We start from the raw sequence: 19,192 nt of genomic DNA, 5'->3' as shown, positions 1-19,192 counted from the left end.
TTTAGTCATTTTCAATATATACATGTATATTCACTTCAGGAAGGGCTTTATTTCTCCATTCATTAAAACAATTGGGATGTCAGTTCTACGGTCAACTTTACCTGCGTATGAGGCGTAAGCCTACATTTCAATAAAATGCGCTGTTTTTGTTTTTCTCGTGAACTCTGTTGAAGAGGTTATGTGGGCAACTTGTCGCATTCCAAAGAATGCCCACATATAACCTCGAGTCTTGAATATTCATCCAAAATTGATGATAGTTTTCATGAATGAAGGACAAGTATTGACAACCAATTTATTTACGTGTACATGAAAAATTTGGACACTTAATGAGGTGGGGACCAAAAATGTGATTTATAGTTATTACTCGTCCGTTGTGAGTTCCAAGCATTATATACCTCAACGATATTTTTAACAAAAAATGTTATATTCACGACAGAGCTTAAACTCGTTTTAGATAAATCTATACGGAATCTTTGTGATTGGAAGATAGTATGCTATAAGAAATGTATCTGTCACTTGTAAGTAGAATATGGTGGTTTACATGACTGGGTAAGTCAACATTACTTCCAATGCTTAGTATCTGATCTTTGTATATAAATATACCTACCTACGCTGTTCGATTACTCTTGAATGATATTCAAACCAAAATGTGTTGAAAATGACAATTAGAACACCATCTCCGAGTCCACACTATTTTGTCTCGTTGACGACGATCTCGACTTCAAGTAATTGATATGCCGTATATACAGGAACATATGCATGTACCATATGAGGAATAAAACTCTGTGGCGAAGCTGAGTAACCGACATTTTCTGAGTCTGGTGACGACGATGCAAAAAAGCCCTCATGCAGTGTTATATGAAAAGGACCTGTATATGGATAAACCTGACCGTAGGTGTGTGTGTGTGTGTGTTTGTGTGTGTGCGCGCGCGCGCGCGCAAGCGTAAGAAAAAGAGAGAATGAGAGCGAGAGGGAGAGAGAGAGCGAGAGAGAGAGAAAGAGTCATTCAGGAATGAAATGCTTGCAGACATGAAACAAGTGGCACTGTGCAAGGAAAATATTTTTGTCATTCTGAAATTTTGAATAAAACCTACCTTTGCGTGCTTCTTTGTATACATGCAAAAAGATGCCATGTACACACTGATAATAAAGTTTTTTCTTGTATTTATTTTCGTCTTTCAGTGTACAGCAGCCTCAGTCCATTTTATAGCTACACATGATCGGGATGGAATTACATTTCATTCCTCTTAGGCCACAAAATGACATTTTTAACAATTAAAGGGATAATAACTCTTCGTATGAGATCTATATTTCACAATAAAAACATTGTGAATAACTCATAGAAATATAACATATTCTGTTTTACCACAAAAACGGCAGTTATAGCTATTATTCTGATATCTGAGCTTGTCTTTAGACCACGTGACCTCCATTGATGGCTATACTCTGTTAAAATCTCTTAAGAGATTTTAACAAAAAACCAAGCTTTTTAGAAAAAAACCAGGGACTAACTTTGAATGTAAAAATGGATTCATTAACCATCGGTAAGTATGGGAAAATTGTTGTCTACTCCAGGAAAATTCATTTTTTGGCCAAAGCGAAGAGTTATTATCCCTTTAATATTTTTCGAAATATTAAAATTCTACCATACCCTGTTTGTGAAGCACCACATTTGATCCTTTTTAGTCGATAAAACGTAGCGTGGTTGGGGTTAAGATTAAGGCTGCTAATAATGACAACGTAACAAAACGTTGAGAAGATTTCTTTGATAGATTCAAAACATTTACTTTTATAGAAACAGAAAATACACCTTGTAAAGTACTGTGCAAGTGTGCCGATGAGGACTGTTCTAAAAGATGCTTCAGAAAGATGCTGGACACCAAAACGTCTTTTAACTCCAACCAATCCCTCGTTTTAGATGCTGTAGAAGTTCTTTTCACAGTCCGAACATGTGTCATCTTCTCTAACACAGTCCTTTTTGTCATACGTTAGTCACACTACTGATTTTCGCCTCCAGCTGTTACCTTATGAGCCCAAAAAACTAGATATTCAAAAGTCCGTTGTTTTGGACAACGGAAGTCTGGTTTGTTTGCAATGTTCTGTTGGTAATGATGTATTTATGGAGCTTCAACTCGATCATAGATTACCTATCACACGAGGACCAAAGTAAAGGAAATGTTGTATATCAGCGACCAGAGGGATGTTGCTTCCTTTACTCCAAGCTTTAGAGTTTATTCTAAAAAAATCTTCAGCGTGTGTCTGCCGTTGCCGTCAAAACGACAGAGACGTGCTTATGAAAGACGTTAGTTTTAAATATTACATGTAGTTTGGAAAGAATTTACTCACTATGCAGCGTTCGCCACACTCCTCCACCGTTGCAGTGTTGTATTGCGGCCATTTGTAACACAAGTAACAGACAATTGAATGAACGAACTGCCATCACCATTGTAAAATGTGCTTAGCGTGTACAGGTGCTATTCAATATATACTGGGGTCCGTTTTACAAAAAGCCTGAAACTCTTGAACTAAAGCTGCTAAAATTGGATAGCCGACTTCATGTACGCAAAGTCAGCTTCGTGATATACATGTAGGTTTAAGAAATATAAAAAATAATTGCTTTACAATAAATACAACCGAAATGGGCTACTTTTACCACTGCATATAAAAACTTCGAGGAGAGGTTGTCAAAAGACCCCCCCCCCCCCCCAAAAAAAAAAAAAAAAAAAAATGGAGCTTAAAAAAGTTAGAATGTAGGCTTCTTTTTTAAAATGAAACAACCTGTAAGTCGGCTATAGCGATGTCTTATTAAGCGAGAATTTAAGCTGATTGACTGAAGATTTTTTGTGAAACGCGCTCCTTGTTGTTGTTGGTGATAGTGAAAATGATCTTGTTTTCTACTTCCTTCATTACTTTTTATGGACGTAGTTTATGCGGTTTATTTCCGTAATGGGGCCTGACGTCCAATGATAATTTCCTGGCTACTTAAGGACTTGTTTCCCCAGTAATTCATTTCACGTCCTTCATTATATTTGACAGGATCACTAGCTCTGTTTGATTCACGATAAACAATATATAATATAATATAATATAATATAATATAATATAATATAATATAATATAATATAATATAATATAATGTTTGCAATACAATGCATTTAATAATAATAAAAAACCAAATAGTGCTTTATGTAACAGACTGACCAAATTATTCATCCTAATGGCCCAGTATATTATTTATAGTTAAAACAATTGCAGAATTTTTCTCGATTCCAGTGAGCCACTACACTAACGCCCTTGGTATCCTACAACTGACCACTAGCATACCGATGGCCATAGCTGGGGGATAGACAGAGAAACAGAGCTCAGATGGGGTCTGAAGGTGGGTGGCCAGTAACTTGAATACTGTTCGAAGTACAATTAATTTTTCATGGATATTTTCCGCAATTTTCCCTTTGTCTGAAGAATCTAACATTTTTTTTTTGTTAAAAACATCGTTGAGGCATATAATGCTCTATGTCCGTTAAACACTGCACTGGAACACACGAAGGACGAGTAAAAACGCTGAATCACATTTTTGGCCCCCACCTTCTTAAAGTGTCCAAATTTTTAAGTACATGTAAATAAATGGTTGTCAATACTTGTCCTTCATTCATGATGATATTTCGAAATTTTTTTATATAGCTCGTGCCTTCAGTAACTTATTTAAAAAAACTTTCATCAATTTTGAATGAATATTCAATACTCGAGGTTATGTGGGCATTTCTTGGAATGCGACACACACTTAAGTTGCCCAAATAACCTCTTCAACAGAGTTCATGTGAAAAACAAAAACAGCGCATTTTATTGAAAGTAGCCTTAGGCCTCTGGGCAGGTAAAGTTGACCGTAGGACTGCATCCAAATTGTTTTAATGAATAGAGAAATAAAGCCCTACCTAAAGAATATACATGTATATACTGGAAATGATTATAAACGCACTTAATTGGTGTATTTGTCGAAAGTAAAACTTTGTTATAATCCAGAGGAAATGAATGAGAAGTAAGTTGAATACAGGAGACAAATCAAGGTTCCAGCAAGGCAATCAATGATATTATAGAATAATCACTTAATTGATTTTTAAATTTTTTCACACGACCCAGAACCAGAAAAATATGCAATTTTTCCTTAATGTATTATATGTAGATCCAGATACTCAGGGGCATTGTCGTTGGACATATATATATACGAATGTCCTATGCAACGTGCGTCTTCAGGTAATCCAAAGTTGCAAAAGAAATAGCAATTTTCCCAATCTCACGACATCCCCAATATGTAAATTCCAAGACCATCCCGCTTTTCATCTCGTGATCACTTGATTTAGATGCCCGCTTGGGGGCGTTGATGTGGTTAACTTGCAAGCGACACCAGCTGTGCACGGGGAGATAAACACTCAGTCACTTTCACTCTTTCGCTCCACAGCAGTAGGAAACTTTAAGAAACGGTGCTTATTGAAGCTTGCAGTACTACCAAACTATCGGTCACAAGGAGCGTGAGGACTGGTTATTCGAAGATTGAAGATTTAAGACCAACAAGCTGTAACAGTATTCCTACGACAGTCTTCGCTGTTTGGTATTAACAACCTGACACAACTTACAGGTAATTATGAGAAAAAGGAGCGCAATGGTTGTTACCTGTCTTTCGTCCAGCCGCATTTAAGATCATATTAAATTGAGCTACTGCTCCATTTGCACAGTTTTTTGCAGGAGTTGTGTTGTATTAAATAATAAATCGCACCCTGGTAGCTGTTTTTATTGATGGTTTATAGGTATAAGTAGTATTTTGCTTGTTTTTGGGTCTTGAGCCTGTAACCCCAAGCGTAAATTATGAAACGCACCCGCACTTCTTTGATTAATATACATTCATAAGCTTCGCATGACATGTAAGTTCTGTCTGGATTGCGCCTGACTTCATTTATTGTACCACCACGACGCTGGCGGTACCCATGGTTTTAGTCCCAACCCGTATGTTTCGTCGGCTCCTGCGGCTCCGCCGCCAAGTCACCGTTACCGCTTCTCCTCCTAGACTACAGAGGCCTACGTACCCATCTCTTGGATTTAGGTCACCTATAATCTCAACTCGTTCCACGTAAAATTTGGGATTCGTCGGTGCTAGGGTCTAGGTGTGGCGCTCGTCGCATTGCACCCTTGTCCAAAATTGGCAAAATTAAATGCTAAATATCTACCATACCGAAGGAATTAGGGGAAAAATTTCTACAGACGGCTGACCGAAAGTCATATGTGGAGATTTCAAATATGCCCTTGGATTTGACCTTTGACTTTTATTTCAAGGTCAAACGGGCCAAAATTTTCAAAAAAAGAAAAAAAATTTATACGAAAAAATTATTTGCACTCATATTCAGGAACTACACAGACCTTAACTATAATATTATTGGCAGGTGATACCCTTCAGGTCATCTTTCATCTCCATGAGTTTGGGATCAATCGGTGCATTTTCACGGGAGTAGCGGCCATAAGATACCGAAACTGAAAACTGTCTCTAATTCAGGAACCGTTAATGCTAGAGACCTGTTCTTTTTTGCGTTTTGTAAAGTATGTCAAGCCCAACACTGGGGGTGGTCTCCGTTTTTTTTATTTCCATACGGTTTACGAGTTATGCTGTGTTAAAAAGTAAATTGTGTTGGTGAAAGCAAAATGTGCAATACGGTAATGTATAATAAATTTTGAACCTCTGGAAAATAAAACATAAGGCTTGGCGAGGCAGACAACTTCTGGTCAAAAATGACATTTTTTCATGAAATTTGAACATCTGGAACTTCTGAGCACCTCCCATTTCAAGAATTTCAACCAAAATGACATTTTCTTTGTAGGAAATTTATGGCACATTATTGTAACTCCAAAATTGTAACATTTAGTCCCTTATATCTCCAAAACTGGCAGAGATAGGTCCATAGCTACTATTTAAGTTGAATAGGAAGTCATATACTGGCAATTTAACTGTGACCTTGAAATTGAGCCTTGACCTACTTTTCACCATGAACTGAACTTTGCAACTTTTTAATGCTTATACTTTCAAAATTGGCAAAGATACGCCCAAGTTACTATTGAACTTGAATAGGATGTCATTAGAGGCAATTTAACTGTGACCTTAACATTGACCTTTGACCTACTTTTCACCATGAACTGAACTTTCCAAATTTTCGTTCCCTTTTATCTCCAAAACTGGCAGAGATAGGTTCATAGTTACTATTGAAGTTGAATAGGAAGTCATATATTGGCAATTTAACTTTGACCTTGAAATTGACCTTTGACCTACTTTTCACCATAATCTGAAGTTTGGGACATTTTATAATATATTTAATAATAATATATTTATTTCAAGTCTAAAATCCATAAAATGTTCAATAGACTGTACAACATAAAATACAAAGAAGTTTATAGATAAAAATGGTTAAGATATACTTTATATAAATAAGAGCTAAACTAACTTAATTGTAATAAACAGTAATTAAAAGTAAAAATTCCAAGGTTTCTTTAAAATTGTAAAATTTAAGATTCATGAATAAAATGTCTTAAAAATATGAGTTTTTAATTCCTTTTTAAAAGATTCTTGTGATTCTATTTGTCTAACAAAAATTGGCAACTTATTCCACTCTACTGGTGCAGCTACACAAAATGATATGTCACCATATGATTTTAACCTTGATTTTGGAACTTTCAGTAAAAGTTTGTCACCAGACCTCAGGGATCTTTGAGGGCTATAATGTTTGACTAGATCAGTTATATATGGTGGAGGTAGATTATAAAAAGCAGCATGTGTAAAAACTAAAACCTTAAATAAAATTCTGGCCCTAACTGGTAACCAGCTTTAAAATTGGAGTGATATGGCAATCCCTAGGCTGTAGCATTAAAAGCCGTGCTGAGATATTCTGGATGCGTTGTAATCTTTTGATCTTATCATCTGGACATCCACATAATATAGAATTGCAATAGTCTAGCCTGGAAGTTACCAATGAGTGTATAACATATTTTAGTCCTTTTTATCTCCAAAACGGGCCGAGATAGGGCCATAGTTACTATTGAAGTTGAATAGGAAGTCATATACTGGCAATTTAACTGTGACCTTGAAATTGACCTTTGACCTACTTTTCACCATAAACTGAATTTTGCAACTTTTCTTGTCCTTATATCTCCAAAACTGGCAAAGAAATGCCCATAGTTACTTTTGAACTTGAATAGGAAGTCATATACTGGCAATCTAACTGTGACCTTAAATTTGACCTTTGACCTACTGTCACTATGAACTGAACTTTGCAACTTTTTCAGATCTTATACCTTCAAAACTGGCAAAGATACGCCCATAGTTACTATTGAATTTGAATAGGAAGTCATATACTGGCAATCTAACTGTGACTTTATAATCGACCTTTGACCTACTTTTCATGATGAACTGCACTTTGCGACTTTTTTTATGCTTATACTTTCAAAATTGGCAAAGATACGCCCATAGTTACCATTGGATTTGAATAGGAAGTCATATACTGACAATCTGTGACCCTAAAATTGACCTTTGACCTAATTTACACCATGAACTGATTTTTGCAAAATTTCCAGCCCTTATATCTCCAAACTGGCATAGTTACTGTTGAACTCGAATAGGAAGTCATATACGGGCAATCTTACTGTGACCTTGAAATTGACCTTTGACCTACTTTTCATTTTGTAATATATATGCATTTTTAGCCAGAATTTTCTATGACTTTGTACATATTATGTCTCAGAAACGCACTTCCTTTATTTTCTATTATCATATCGTATTGTCTGGGAAAAAAGATCCCAATTTAAAGTTACAAACTCTATCTATCTATCTATATATATATTCAAAGTTCTTTATTTTCAGTATTTTAGGCCATCAGGCCAAGAGTACAATTTCCATTCTTTTGATCACATTGTGCATTGTGCAAAAAAGAACTATTATAATATACATCAACCGATTCATATATAAACATATAGGTTAATCAATACCATGTCTCTATACACTACTAAATATATCATTAGAGCTTTTCACATTTCTATCACTGTTCTATGTCTTCTAGGTAATTTTTTCTGTCCCTGTTACATTTATATAAATAGACTGATAGTTTGCTGAAGTCATCATCCTGAGAAGATAAACATGCTGACAATAATAAACTTCTGTCACATGTTTTCCTGAGTTCATTATACCATATACAATATTTTAACACATGTTCCTCACCCTCAATACACACATCACCATTAGACAGGCAGAGCTCACATAGTCTCTCATCTCTTACAACATTATTATGTCGACCTTTTTCAATAATCAAATCATGATTTGAAATTCGGAATTTGGTCATACACCTCCAATGTTCAACTATTGTTACTACTGACAGATATCTCTCGCACACTAATTCTGATTCGAAAGTACTGTAAACCTGAAGTTTGCTTGAATTGTGTACCATACTACTCCAGTTCTGCCTATAATTATCTAGTAATCTTTGTCTAAACAGCACAATAAAGTTCTCAAAATTTCCACACCCCTGTCTTTCCCACACCTCACCAAAGCCATGGCAGTAAAGCATGTTTTTAATTTCCCAAACCCAGGTTTTTCTCACATTTCTGTCTAATTTATAACGGGAAATGATCTGAATGATCTTCTCTAAGTATTTCAAATTGGATTACTTGTTTGTATAACTCTGAGCTTACCATAATGTAAGCTACAACATTAGCCCCATTATTCGTCACACATGTATACTTTCCTTCCTTATTGTCATCTATTCTACCATTTAGAAAGTGCACACTACGTTCACAACAAAGGTCTATCAGACTATACCCAAATGTATTCACCACTGCACCTTGACTTGTCCTTTGCATGTTTAATGTATCTGTTCTATACCAGTCAGCAATTTCAAGATACGTAGCATCATCATCATCCACAATTAAGTCCTCCAATTCCCCAGATTTTGCATTAAAGTCACCAGCTAGTATTAACTCATGTTCACCATGCTTCATTTCAATATTTTCTAAGACATCATTTAGCATGAGGATGTCATTTTCTTCCCCCATTCTGTAGAATGGCGAACCTTGTGGGGGTATATATTAAATCCTTATATAATATCTTTACACAACCTAAAACGTCTCCCCATGTGTCATCCCAATGGAGCCGAGATTTAATGACTGTAGCCCCGCAGGGACGATGCAAGGGGAGGCGTGTGAGAGGCGTGGAGACTATTAAAAGATTAGGCGGTTTTCCTTTCATGTACGTCCGCCATATTTAGGTCGGGGCTTTGTAGAGCCATGGCTCAACTCGATGTGAATGCTGCCAGTAATATGTACATTTTTTGAAATTGCACTCTTAGCCCGGCCGAGTTCCTATGGTCTGTTTATCGGCCTTCCACTAATTCCCCATTCTCATTACATGTATGCTCTTCACAATAGATGTGACTTTCCATTTTTTCTTCATTACATTTATGTCCCGCCTTATGCATTCTATGTTTCCTGTTACATTTTCTGGGTCTCCTCAATCTGTTTACTGGAACTTCTGGTCTTAGGCGTAGCCATTTTATCTATTTCCACAGGTGTATTCATCAACAGTTTGGTGCAAGTGAGTTTATACTGTAGAGGTAAGTCATAGCTGTAATTAGGACCACTGAATTGATGGATCATAGCCAACAGCACAAAGGTGAGTACTAGTAGTCCCCATGCTTCAATGGATATGTCGTTTCTATTTCTCACTTTACTCATCTTGTACAAAAAAATCCAATTTTTGCTCTGCTGGATTCATAATATATTTCCACTCTGCCCTCAATGGTTCAAAATATATAGTTCAACATACCATACAGTTTCCGCTCTTCAGATCTAATGATAAACCATATAAAATTGCAAAATAACAGGAGCATCTGAAGTTGTGTCATGCACAGGTGAGTGACCTTGACCCGTCATATATACAGTATATAGAAGCAGTCAAATTGACGCCCACTCTCTTGTGACCCTGACCGTTAGCATAAGAGAGCGCGAGTGAATACTAGTACAGCTCACAAGTCAAGACAGTCCCGTCAAAACGCCAAGGTTAAATCAACCTTATTACCGGCAATGTTGTATAAATGGTTCCGAAAGGACAAAGATTTCTGCTATTTACTGACGACTTACGAAATTTTTGCACATTTAGTGGTTAACGATCTTCAGTATTAAAGGGATAATAACTCTTCGTATGAGATCTATATTTCACAATAAAAACATTGTAAATGACTCATAGAAATATAATATATTCTGTTTTACCACAAAAACGGCAGTTATAGCTATTATTCTGATATCTGAGCTTGTCTTTAGACCACGTGACCTCCATTGATGGCTGTACTCTTAAGAGATTTTAACAAAAAACCAAACTTTTTGGAAAAAAACCTTTGAATGTAAAAATGGATTCATTAACCATTGGTAAGTATGGGGAAATTGTTGTTTACTCCAGGAAAATTCATTTTTTGGCCGAAACGAAGAGTTATTATCCCTTTAATTGTTTATTATTTATTAATTCTATGTTTATTAGTTATTAATTCTTTTAGCAAATTCTTTAAACAGAAATAACTATGGCGAAAATAATGGAAATGATTTGAAACGGTATCGAGGGACACCTTATAGACTACGACCAACTTGATCGTGCACTCTAGGCCTTTCATCCGAATGACGTGAGTTAATGTTATCACTCCCTATGGAAGAGACGAGAAGCAATCTACATCAGCCGTCAACAGCAACCCATGAAAAAGGACGGGGGAGGGGGGGGGGGTCGATCTACCTGACATTTACAATAGGGTCCTAGCCACTATACGACCAAACAGTCGGGGAGTAGCTACATTTACTCAAGTCAGTCTGATAAAGGCCTACGACCAACTTTGCCTCCAGCTTACGTATGGTGAAGAAAAAATTCCAGGTTATGCCTAATTATATATGAACAGTTTTCAGTGTGGAATACATAGGTGATGAGGGGAGAAATAATAAATTATTGAAATATCCAGGAAAATTAAAAATTTTAATAAATGTATGACTTGCAGGTTGTGAGTGATCAAGTTCAAGTCCAATGCACGGTTTACAGGCAAACCCCAGTAAGACAGAATATCCCTTCGGCGACAACAAGTCACTCAGTTGCAGATGTAGGAACTCCGCGTTACAAATTATAAGGAAACCAAAGGGATTCATGGTCTTAGTCTCAGTGACTGCGATTTTTATCTTCCTATCTCTGAATTTAAACATGGACACACTGCATCACAAAAAATGGATTGCATTGAAGAACTATTCGGATTTTATAATCGCTTTAGGCGAGTTGTTTTAGAGTACATTTTTTGTCGGTGATTCATATCTTTCTCTGCCCAAACGGCAAATAGTGTTAAGATCTCCTGGCCAATTTTTTAAACTGTGAACTGCTTTTATAAACCGGCGGCGCTTTAAATTGTTCACTTTTTCAAAATTTTAAGTTAACGGTTTCTATAATTCAAAAAAGTCGACTTACAAACCTTTTTGGCCAGTGAGTTAGACAACCCATCAAACTTTTTTTTATAATTTAAAATTAAAGTTTAATCAGAGTTGAACAGACTTACAGTTAACAGAAGATCTAATCTCGTTACTTGAGAAGTAAACAAGTTCTATAGAACTGTAATAAATCGTTAAGATATACATATTTTAGAAAGAAGAAGAATGATGAATCTGGCTCCACTAACATGGGGAGGATACGATGCCAACTTTTCACAGAAGATCAATGTATTGAATGACTGCTCAGAATTTATAAACGGTTTAGGTAAGATTTTACAATACATTTATTTTCAGCATTCATATCTTTCTCTGTCCCAACGGCCAAATAATGTTAAGATCTTCTAGCCTGATTTTGTCAACTGTGAACCGTTTTTATTGCCTGCTTGAACTAAACCTCATTTTTTCCAATTTAAATTAAATCGTTTCTATTATTCAGAAAAATACGTTTTATATGTACCACCCTAGTGAACTGAAACTTTTCATATCAAATGAGTTGAATGACCCATAAGTTAAACTGTTTTACTATGTTAAACTATGTCTTAATAATCAAAACTTATATCGAAATTAATAGCCGTACATCTATAACAGGAGATCTCTTCTCGTTATTTGAAAAGCAAACCAGTTCTAAAAATCTGAATTGATCGTTAATATATACATATTTTAGAAAGAAGAAGGATGATAAATCTGGTTCCGCCAACGTGGGGAGAACTCGAGGCCAAATTTTTGAAAACCGGTATAAAACTCGGCGGTTATTGGAAACCGGAAAACTGCACGTCTCAAACGCACGTGGCCATCATTATACCATTCCGTAACCGCGACGCACACTTAAGAATCTTCCTGAACAACATGCACCCATTTTTACAAAAGCAAAAACTGGACTATCGAATCTATATAGTTGAACAGGTAGGCCTGCTCGAGAAGAGTGGACGTATCTCTCTCTCTTTTTTCTTATAAAACAGGCTTTTGATAATTGGTCATAGGCGACGAGAAATAATTCGCCTCTCTACTATATATATATATATATATATATATATATATATATATATGTGCAAGAACACTTTAAGTGCTAACCTTTTGATAATCTATAAAACTCAATTACGAAGAGTCGCGTATATCTTTCACTCCCTTACATTATTTTACTTTTACTCGTAGAAAGCCACTACTTTATTCAACCGAGGTCTCCTAATGAACATAGGGTTTGTTGAGTCAGCTAAAATAGACAGAGACTCGTACGACTGTTTCGCCCTTCACGACGTCGACTTGATACCAGAAAACGAGTGGAATTTCTACAACTGCGCAGAAAAAGTGAAACACATGTCAGCCAACGTTGATAAGTTCAAAGAAGGGTAAATGTGTGTGAGATCATGTTCTTGTTTGTTTTTGCATGTGCATATATCTGCGTTTACATGAACGCCCGCGCGTGCGCGCATGTGTGTATGTGTGTGTGAGAGAGAAGGGGGGGTGATGGTGACATAAAGTATAAAGTGTTCTCGCTAATCCGTAGACCTATTCTGCAGTTGTAGGGCCCACCTTACGTGTGAATTTGGTGGTTTAGGTTTAATTTGCTTGCCTTTGCAATGATTCCATTTTGCAACCGCAACACAGTTTAGCTCTACACTCTTTACTAATTACTTAGATCAAACTTTACAATTCATCGTCTACGTGTGAACTCCGCCGATTTTAGAGCACCATATTTATCATTTCTACCAGCAACATTATCTTAAAGGGTAATAACTGTTCGTTTTGACCAAAAAATGAATTTTCCAGGAGTAAACAACAATTTCCCCATCCTTATCAATGATTTGCAAATCCATTTCTACAATCAAAGTTAGTTTCTTTTTTTTTCTAAAAGGTTTGGTTTTATGTTATAATCTCTTAAGAGATTATTACAGAGTATAGCCATCTATGTAGGTCACGTGGTCTGATGACAAGCTAAGATATCAGAATAATAGCTATAACAGCCGTTATTGTGGTTTAACAGAATATATTATAATTCTATGAGTTGCTTACATTGTTTTTATTGTAAAATATAGATCTCATACGAAGAGTTAATATCCCTTTAATATTTAAAACTGAACGCCAATTTTATTTCAGACTCATCTACCCGACACTTATGGGAGGAGTGACCATGCTCACTAAATCACAATATCGTAAGGTAAACGGCTTTCCAAACACGTACTTTGGGTGGGGAGGCGAGGACGATGACCTTTATAGAAGGTATATATTAATTTCTGTTGTTATGTCAAAAGGGTATGTATGGCCCAATTTCATCAAAACTTGATAGCGCTCTCCTATGGCTGTATTCCCAGAGCTTTTAGATCGATCTATCCCCGCGGGGAGTCTCACTAGATTACTGTCAGATAATCCGCTTAAATGTCCGTCCCGCCTACAAGCTGTAAGAGGGTAATTAACTTTCGTGTCCGCTCGGCTGACAGCTATTTAGCGTGAACCCCCAGGGAGTTAGGTCGATCTAAAGTAGATCGATCTAATCTCTGGAAATGGGGTCTATGATTAACACTACCCGCTATATAAATTTCCTATCCTATGGACAGTTGTCCTGAAAAGAGCAGTCGTTTTAACCTTTGGATAGCAATAATTGAAACCACTTGGGGATGGATCCTGTTAGATCTATCTAGGTATGGAAGCCCAGTCCTAGGGACCATTCCCACAAATATTTGGATCGATCTCTCTCCCTGTGGAGTCTCACTAAATTGCTATCAACGTACCCGGCTTAAGTGTCTGTCACGCCTAGTAAAGCTATGAGGGGGTAATCGGAAGGCGTGACAGACATTTAAGCAGGTTAGTTGATAGCAATTTAGTGAGACTCCACAGGGAGTTGGACCGATCCCGATGGAGCAATCTAGGCATGGGAACCCAGTCCTAGATATCCATTTTTCTTCGCTGTCAACTTGAGACTAATAAGGAACAGACACTCGTGCCTTGTGAAGATCTACATTGACTATTAGACCCTTCTGTAAAAGCACCTCAATGAATTTTCAATTTTAATAAAATAAACATTATATATATATATATATATATATATATATATATATATATATATATATATCAACTGATTCTCAGTTTCTGCAGCTTAACACTTATACTTCTTACATTAACAGAGTCTCCAAAAACGGGGGATCAACCCGAGTACCCTTTGATATTGGACGATACAGAATGATAAAACATAATGCGGATTCTGGCAATCCATTAAACGTTTTAAAGTAAGGTTATGTGTTGGTCTGTGGGTGCATTGCATGAGAGAGAGAGAGAGAGTTACTTATTCGGAAAAGATAAACTGGCATACATTTCTTATTTATTTTATTTAGTTTGATTTGTTAATTTATCCAATTTCGTCTTATTTATTCTAATTTTGACTGATTGGACGTATCTGAAGGGATGAAGTAACACCAGTTTTCAAACAATGGTCCTTCCAACTTCCTTTTTTAAATACATGTATAATCAACGATGGAGCGGCCCATCTTACGATTTCTTTTATAATTAGAAGCATGATTTTTTTTGGGAAATGCCCCTGGGCCCCGCCTGATCAATCTTTTTGTTACAACAAGGGTTTTGTTATTCTTCAATGAATTAATTTTTCTCAGATTTTCGTTGCTCCGGTCTGCAATGCAGCGATGGAAAGTGGATGGGCTAAATAGTCTTGCAGGGACTTACACTGTGTTAAAGACCGACGAGTTTCTACTGTACACGAGAATATATGTGGATGTCGATCCGAATGCCGTTTACATGAACATTAAGGTATGCTGTCATATAAAATCGTTCTGAAAGTCTTAAATATTTATGCCATTTCCAGCAGGATAACCAGGCGAAAATACACAAAGAAAAGATGTGGTATTATGCGGTCGCATATAAGGGAATCAGTATTATATATATATATATATATTTCTCATATTGATTCCCTTATATGTATATGCAACCCAAGTTAAAAGAGACCGTGTTTTCAAAAACTAAAATATTAACGTGAAAATATATGATTAATGAAGAAAAGGTGACCTCAATTTGGCTTGTACTTTCAAAAGAAAAGAGAAACTTTGCATTATCTATATAAACATATTAGTCATGTAAAGAGGCCGCGTTTTTCAATGCTAAAATAATAATGTGAAAATACGTGGTCAATGCAGAAAAGGTGATCTCAACTTAATAAGTCGGATGGAGCATAGTCTTTCCTTTTTTTTAATTTTCAAAATGACCAAGGTTACTCACTGTTATGCACTTGTTATCCACCAGTTACTTTTTTTGCAAAAATGGTGAACTATTATGGAAATTGGAGATACAATTTTATTTCAAAGTTTTATTTCAAAGTTATCTGTGATTATTGTCACAAAACAATATATAGCTGTAACTATAAAGCTATAACGGACACTTTATCTCTCCGATCCCTTGGATTTCTAAAATTGTAGTTTTGGGGTTTTTAGGATGCGAACAAAAAATCCGAGAATGCCCATTATACCCCCTGGCTACCCGACTGTTTCGTTTCTTCTCCAATTTAGGCAAAGAAGAACCACATCCTTGGAAGTGACTTTCAACGACTTATTAAATGGACTGAGAAGAAGGTGAGCTTTTTTTTTGTGAATTTGTAAAAACCAAAATACAATTACAAGCATGGCAAACTTCATGAAATCTCCATATTTTAAAGTTAGCTGATCCCTGTGGTACATTGTGTATATAACAGGGTATAATGGACTTAGGTCAGACAACGCCTCATTATTTAGCAGACTCAGTTTGGAACCAATTTGTAGGAAAGTTATGGAGCCAACTCCCTGGTTCCAGATCAAACGGGGCTCCAACTGAAATCAGACTTCAAAATGTAAATACACGTTCCGTTTGTCTTTTGGATGTCAGTAAGATCCAAACACTCTGAATGTGTGTGCAGTTGATACAGGAAGGACCTTAATGTCATATTTCAGGAATGCGGATGTAAGAATGGCGGCATTTGTGTTCAATCAAATGACTTGAGTTCACAGAGAACATGTACCTGTCCCTACCCATACGGCGGGTTACACTGCGAACGGAACCGTAAGTTATGTTTAGAAACTCGTTAATCCTATTGAAAGTAGCCCTAAACAAGGAATGACTTTTACTGTCTTTAATTTAAAAATCTAATATTTCAGCTAGCTTTTCCTAAATTAACCCAAACCCCCCTTTCATCGTCACTGTGTTTGCTGAAAAGAAAAAAGGAACAAAGAAAAAAGGTTACGTTGGTATTTCAACGCTGTGATCAATATTTGGAATTATTCTGCTAGATTAATTTTGGCATATTTCGCTTTACTGCTACTTCCTCTCTTACACACATTCATTAGCCTTATTATCTACTGCCTCCGTGCCATTTGACCAATGACGTCAATTCCGTGCAATCAAATTCTTGCTGAGCAGTGCAAATATAAATATGCAGAGAATTAGCCAGAGAAATATTTATCCGCCTCCAAGGTGGCAGAAAAATATCTGAATGTCTTATTAAAGGAAATCAATCTCCTGGTAGAGGGCAATTATCCACAGCTTTCTCTCAGTTATTTACAATGCAGGAAGTCTTTTGAAATAATAATGTTTTTTGGTGGGATAATTCTGGATGTACGAACTAATATTCTATTACACCAAGTTGGCAAATATACACCCACAACCAACTTTTTTTTTTAAATATATTTTCTTTGACTCGTCTTGGAAAAAGGCAACAGTGGTGTTTTAATTCATTCATAAAGTGCCATGGGGTTAATTTCATGTCAAGAATTTTAATTCTTAAACGCCATGCCTTTCATATACAGAACACAAAGGTAGTGCGACGTGAAAACCCAGTTGGCTCTTACGTGTTCCAATAAAATAGATATGATATCTAATACAACGTATGCTTAAAGGGATAATAACTCTTTGTATGAGATCTATATTTCACAATAAAACATTGTGAACAACTCATAGAAATATAATATACTCTGTTGTACCACAAAAATTATTCTGATATCTGAGCTTGTCTTTAGACCACGTGACCTCCATTGATGGCTATACCAGGGACTGACTTTGAATGTAAAAATTGATTCATTAACCATTGGTAAGTATGGGGAAATTGTTGTTTACTCCAGGAAAATTATTTTTGGTCAAAACGAAGAGTCATTATCCTGTTAAGTTTATCATGAACAAAAACATAGTTATTGCTCATTAGTTGATAGTCTTTGTATTAATTTTGCATATCATAAGTGACGTGTCCACCGCAGTTTGAAGTAATGTTCGGGACAAGTTGCTATAGTTTCAACACGACATTGGACGGCTCCTTCAATAAGGGCAAGGTGAGCTGTGAGTCAATTGGAGCGAGACTAGTCGCCGTGAACGACGAGAAGGAGCACCGATTTATTACACAGTACCTTGCTGCTAATATAGGTAAGATAAGTCTCGCACATCACATGTATTATTTTCAAAAAAGTTAGTCTCTCATTTCTTTTTGACTTGGGGCCTTCATGTAGCCATCTTGCAATATACATACACATATTGTCTCCAATAAATCGGCACTATTGTTCCGTGACGTGTGTTTCACTGGACTTCAGCTCGATCCGACCGTTGCTGGTGGACATCAGCCACAGATGAAGCCTCTGAAGGTACCTGGGTATTGTCCGGATGGGGGGACATCCCAGCACCGTTCACTGCTTGGTATCCAGGTACACAGAACACCTATTTTTTTCTCCATTTCATTATGTGTAATTATGTTTTAGTTTTCATTTTTTGTCTTCAGTATTTTGTGAGACCGTCCTACATGCTTTCACTGCAATCAAATTGAGGAACTCTTAAAAATACAGAGATTATGAAGGGATTGGTTAATGTCTCGCACGAAATGCCAAAAATTTGACTATCAACTCACGAATGTGCGCTTTGGCTTTGGCTTCCTAGTTAGAAATCCGTGCATTCTATATGTGTCCCTCGACATCGTTTCAAACTATTCCCCTAATTGTTAGTGCAAACGTAGATTTTGTCTAAAAAAGTCTAAAATAATAAATAATGACGACCCTCTAACCACACAAGGCCCTACCAATCGGACACATTCGTGCGTTGAATGTTATATAGGACAAATAAAACGTTTTACTCGTCTAAGACGCTTTTCGCCCACAATGACGTAATTTTGGTTCTTCTTTCTGTGGTAGGCGCGCCAGACAATAAGGGCGGCAATGAAGACTGTGCGAAGTACCTCAGAGACAGAGATTATTGGGATGATAGTCAATGTTCCAAGATCTGTAATTTTATATGTGAAACGAAGGCGATTTAGGTACTGGCCATTATTGATAATACAGGGCAAGATATGGAAGGTGGTATTTAACAATTTTTTTTTTTGGGGGGGGGGGGTTCTTTCACCGTTTATCGGAAGTAGAAATAACCTGCATTGTTTCAGCCTGTAGCTTTGATTATATACATAACACCGATCACCAACGAAACTTTTCAATATTGTCATAATAAAACAGTTTTCTGGGTGGCAAGTTATTCACAAACTTAAGTGTTTAAGAATATGTATTTTGTTGTTTTTTTCCTACTTGTTTTGAAAAGTTAACCAAACTTCTAGTTGTTGGTGAACTTACAGTGCATTATACTAGTTAACCTACGGTCCTTAAGTGCGACCAAAATTGTCAAATGGCCGGTTCCTTCGGCATTGACAATTAACGATGACGAT

At 36.4% G+C, this 19,192-nt stretch overlaps 1 protein-coding gene across 1 annotated transcript; it reads left to right on the top strand.

Moving 5' to 3' along the window:
• Nucleotides 1-10,204: 10,204 nt before the first annotated feature.
• Nucleotides 10,205-18,839, top strand: LOC147761080 (uncharacterized). The gene is made up of 11 exons (XM_087015809.1): nucleotides 10,205-11,797; nucleotides 12,197-12,435; nucleotides 12,685-12,878; nucleotides 13,627-13,749; nucleotides 14,652-14,753; nucleotides 15,135-15,288; nucleotides 16,041-16,103; nucleotides 16,458-16,566; nucleotides 17,737-17,916; nucleotides 18,081-18,191; nucleotides 18,672-18,839. The coding sequence occupies exons 1-11, from the start codon at nucleotides 11,698-11,700 to the stop codon at nucleotides 18,791-18,793; spliced, it is 1,497 nt and encodes a 498-aa protein (XP_086871935.1). The 5' UTR covers nucleotides 10,205-11,697; the 3' UTR covers nucleotides 18,794-18,839.
• The last annotated feature ends 353 nt before the right edge of the window (nucleotides 18,840-19,192 follow it).

Source organism: Lingula anatina, chromosome 6 (assembly GCF_051362555.1).
Source record: "Lingula anatina isolate TDL-2025a chromosome 6, LinAna3.0, whole genome shotgun sequence".
In the NCBI taxonomy this organism is placed as follows: domain Eukaryota; kingdom Metazoa; phylum Brachiopoda; class Lingulata; order Lingulida; family Lingulidae; genus Lingula; species Lingula anatina.
Note: the sequence above shows the minus strand (reverse complement) of the source record. Positions and strands in the feature narration are given on the sequence as shown.

What these genes read in the sequence shown, in the direction of transcription:
- LOC147761080 (XM_087015809.1), top strand. Translation starts at nt 11,698, where the DNA reads ATGATGAATCTGGCTCCACTAACATGGGGAGGATACGATGCCAACTTT. An exon ending in AGAATTTATAAACGGTTTAG is followed by an intron (nt 11,798 to 12,196) that starts GTAAGATTTTAC and finishes TACATATTTTAG; the next exon opens with AAAGAAGAAGGATGATAAAT. An exon ending in GACGATGACCTTTATAGAAG is followed by an intron (nt 13,750 to 14,651) that starts GTATATATTAAT and finishes TTACATTAACAG; the next exon opens with AGTCTCCAAAAACGGGGGAT.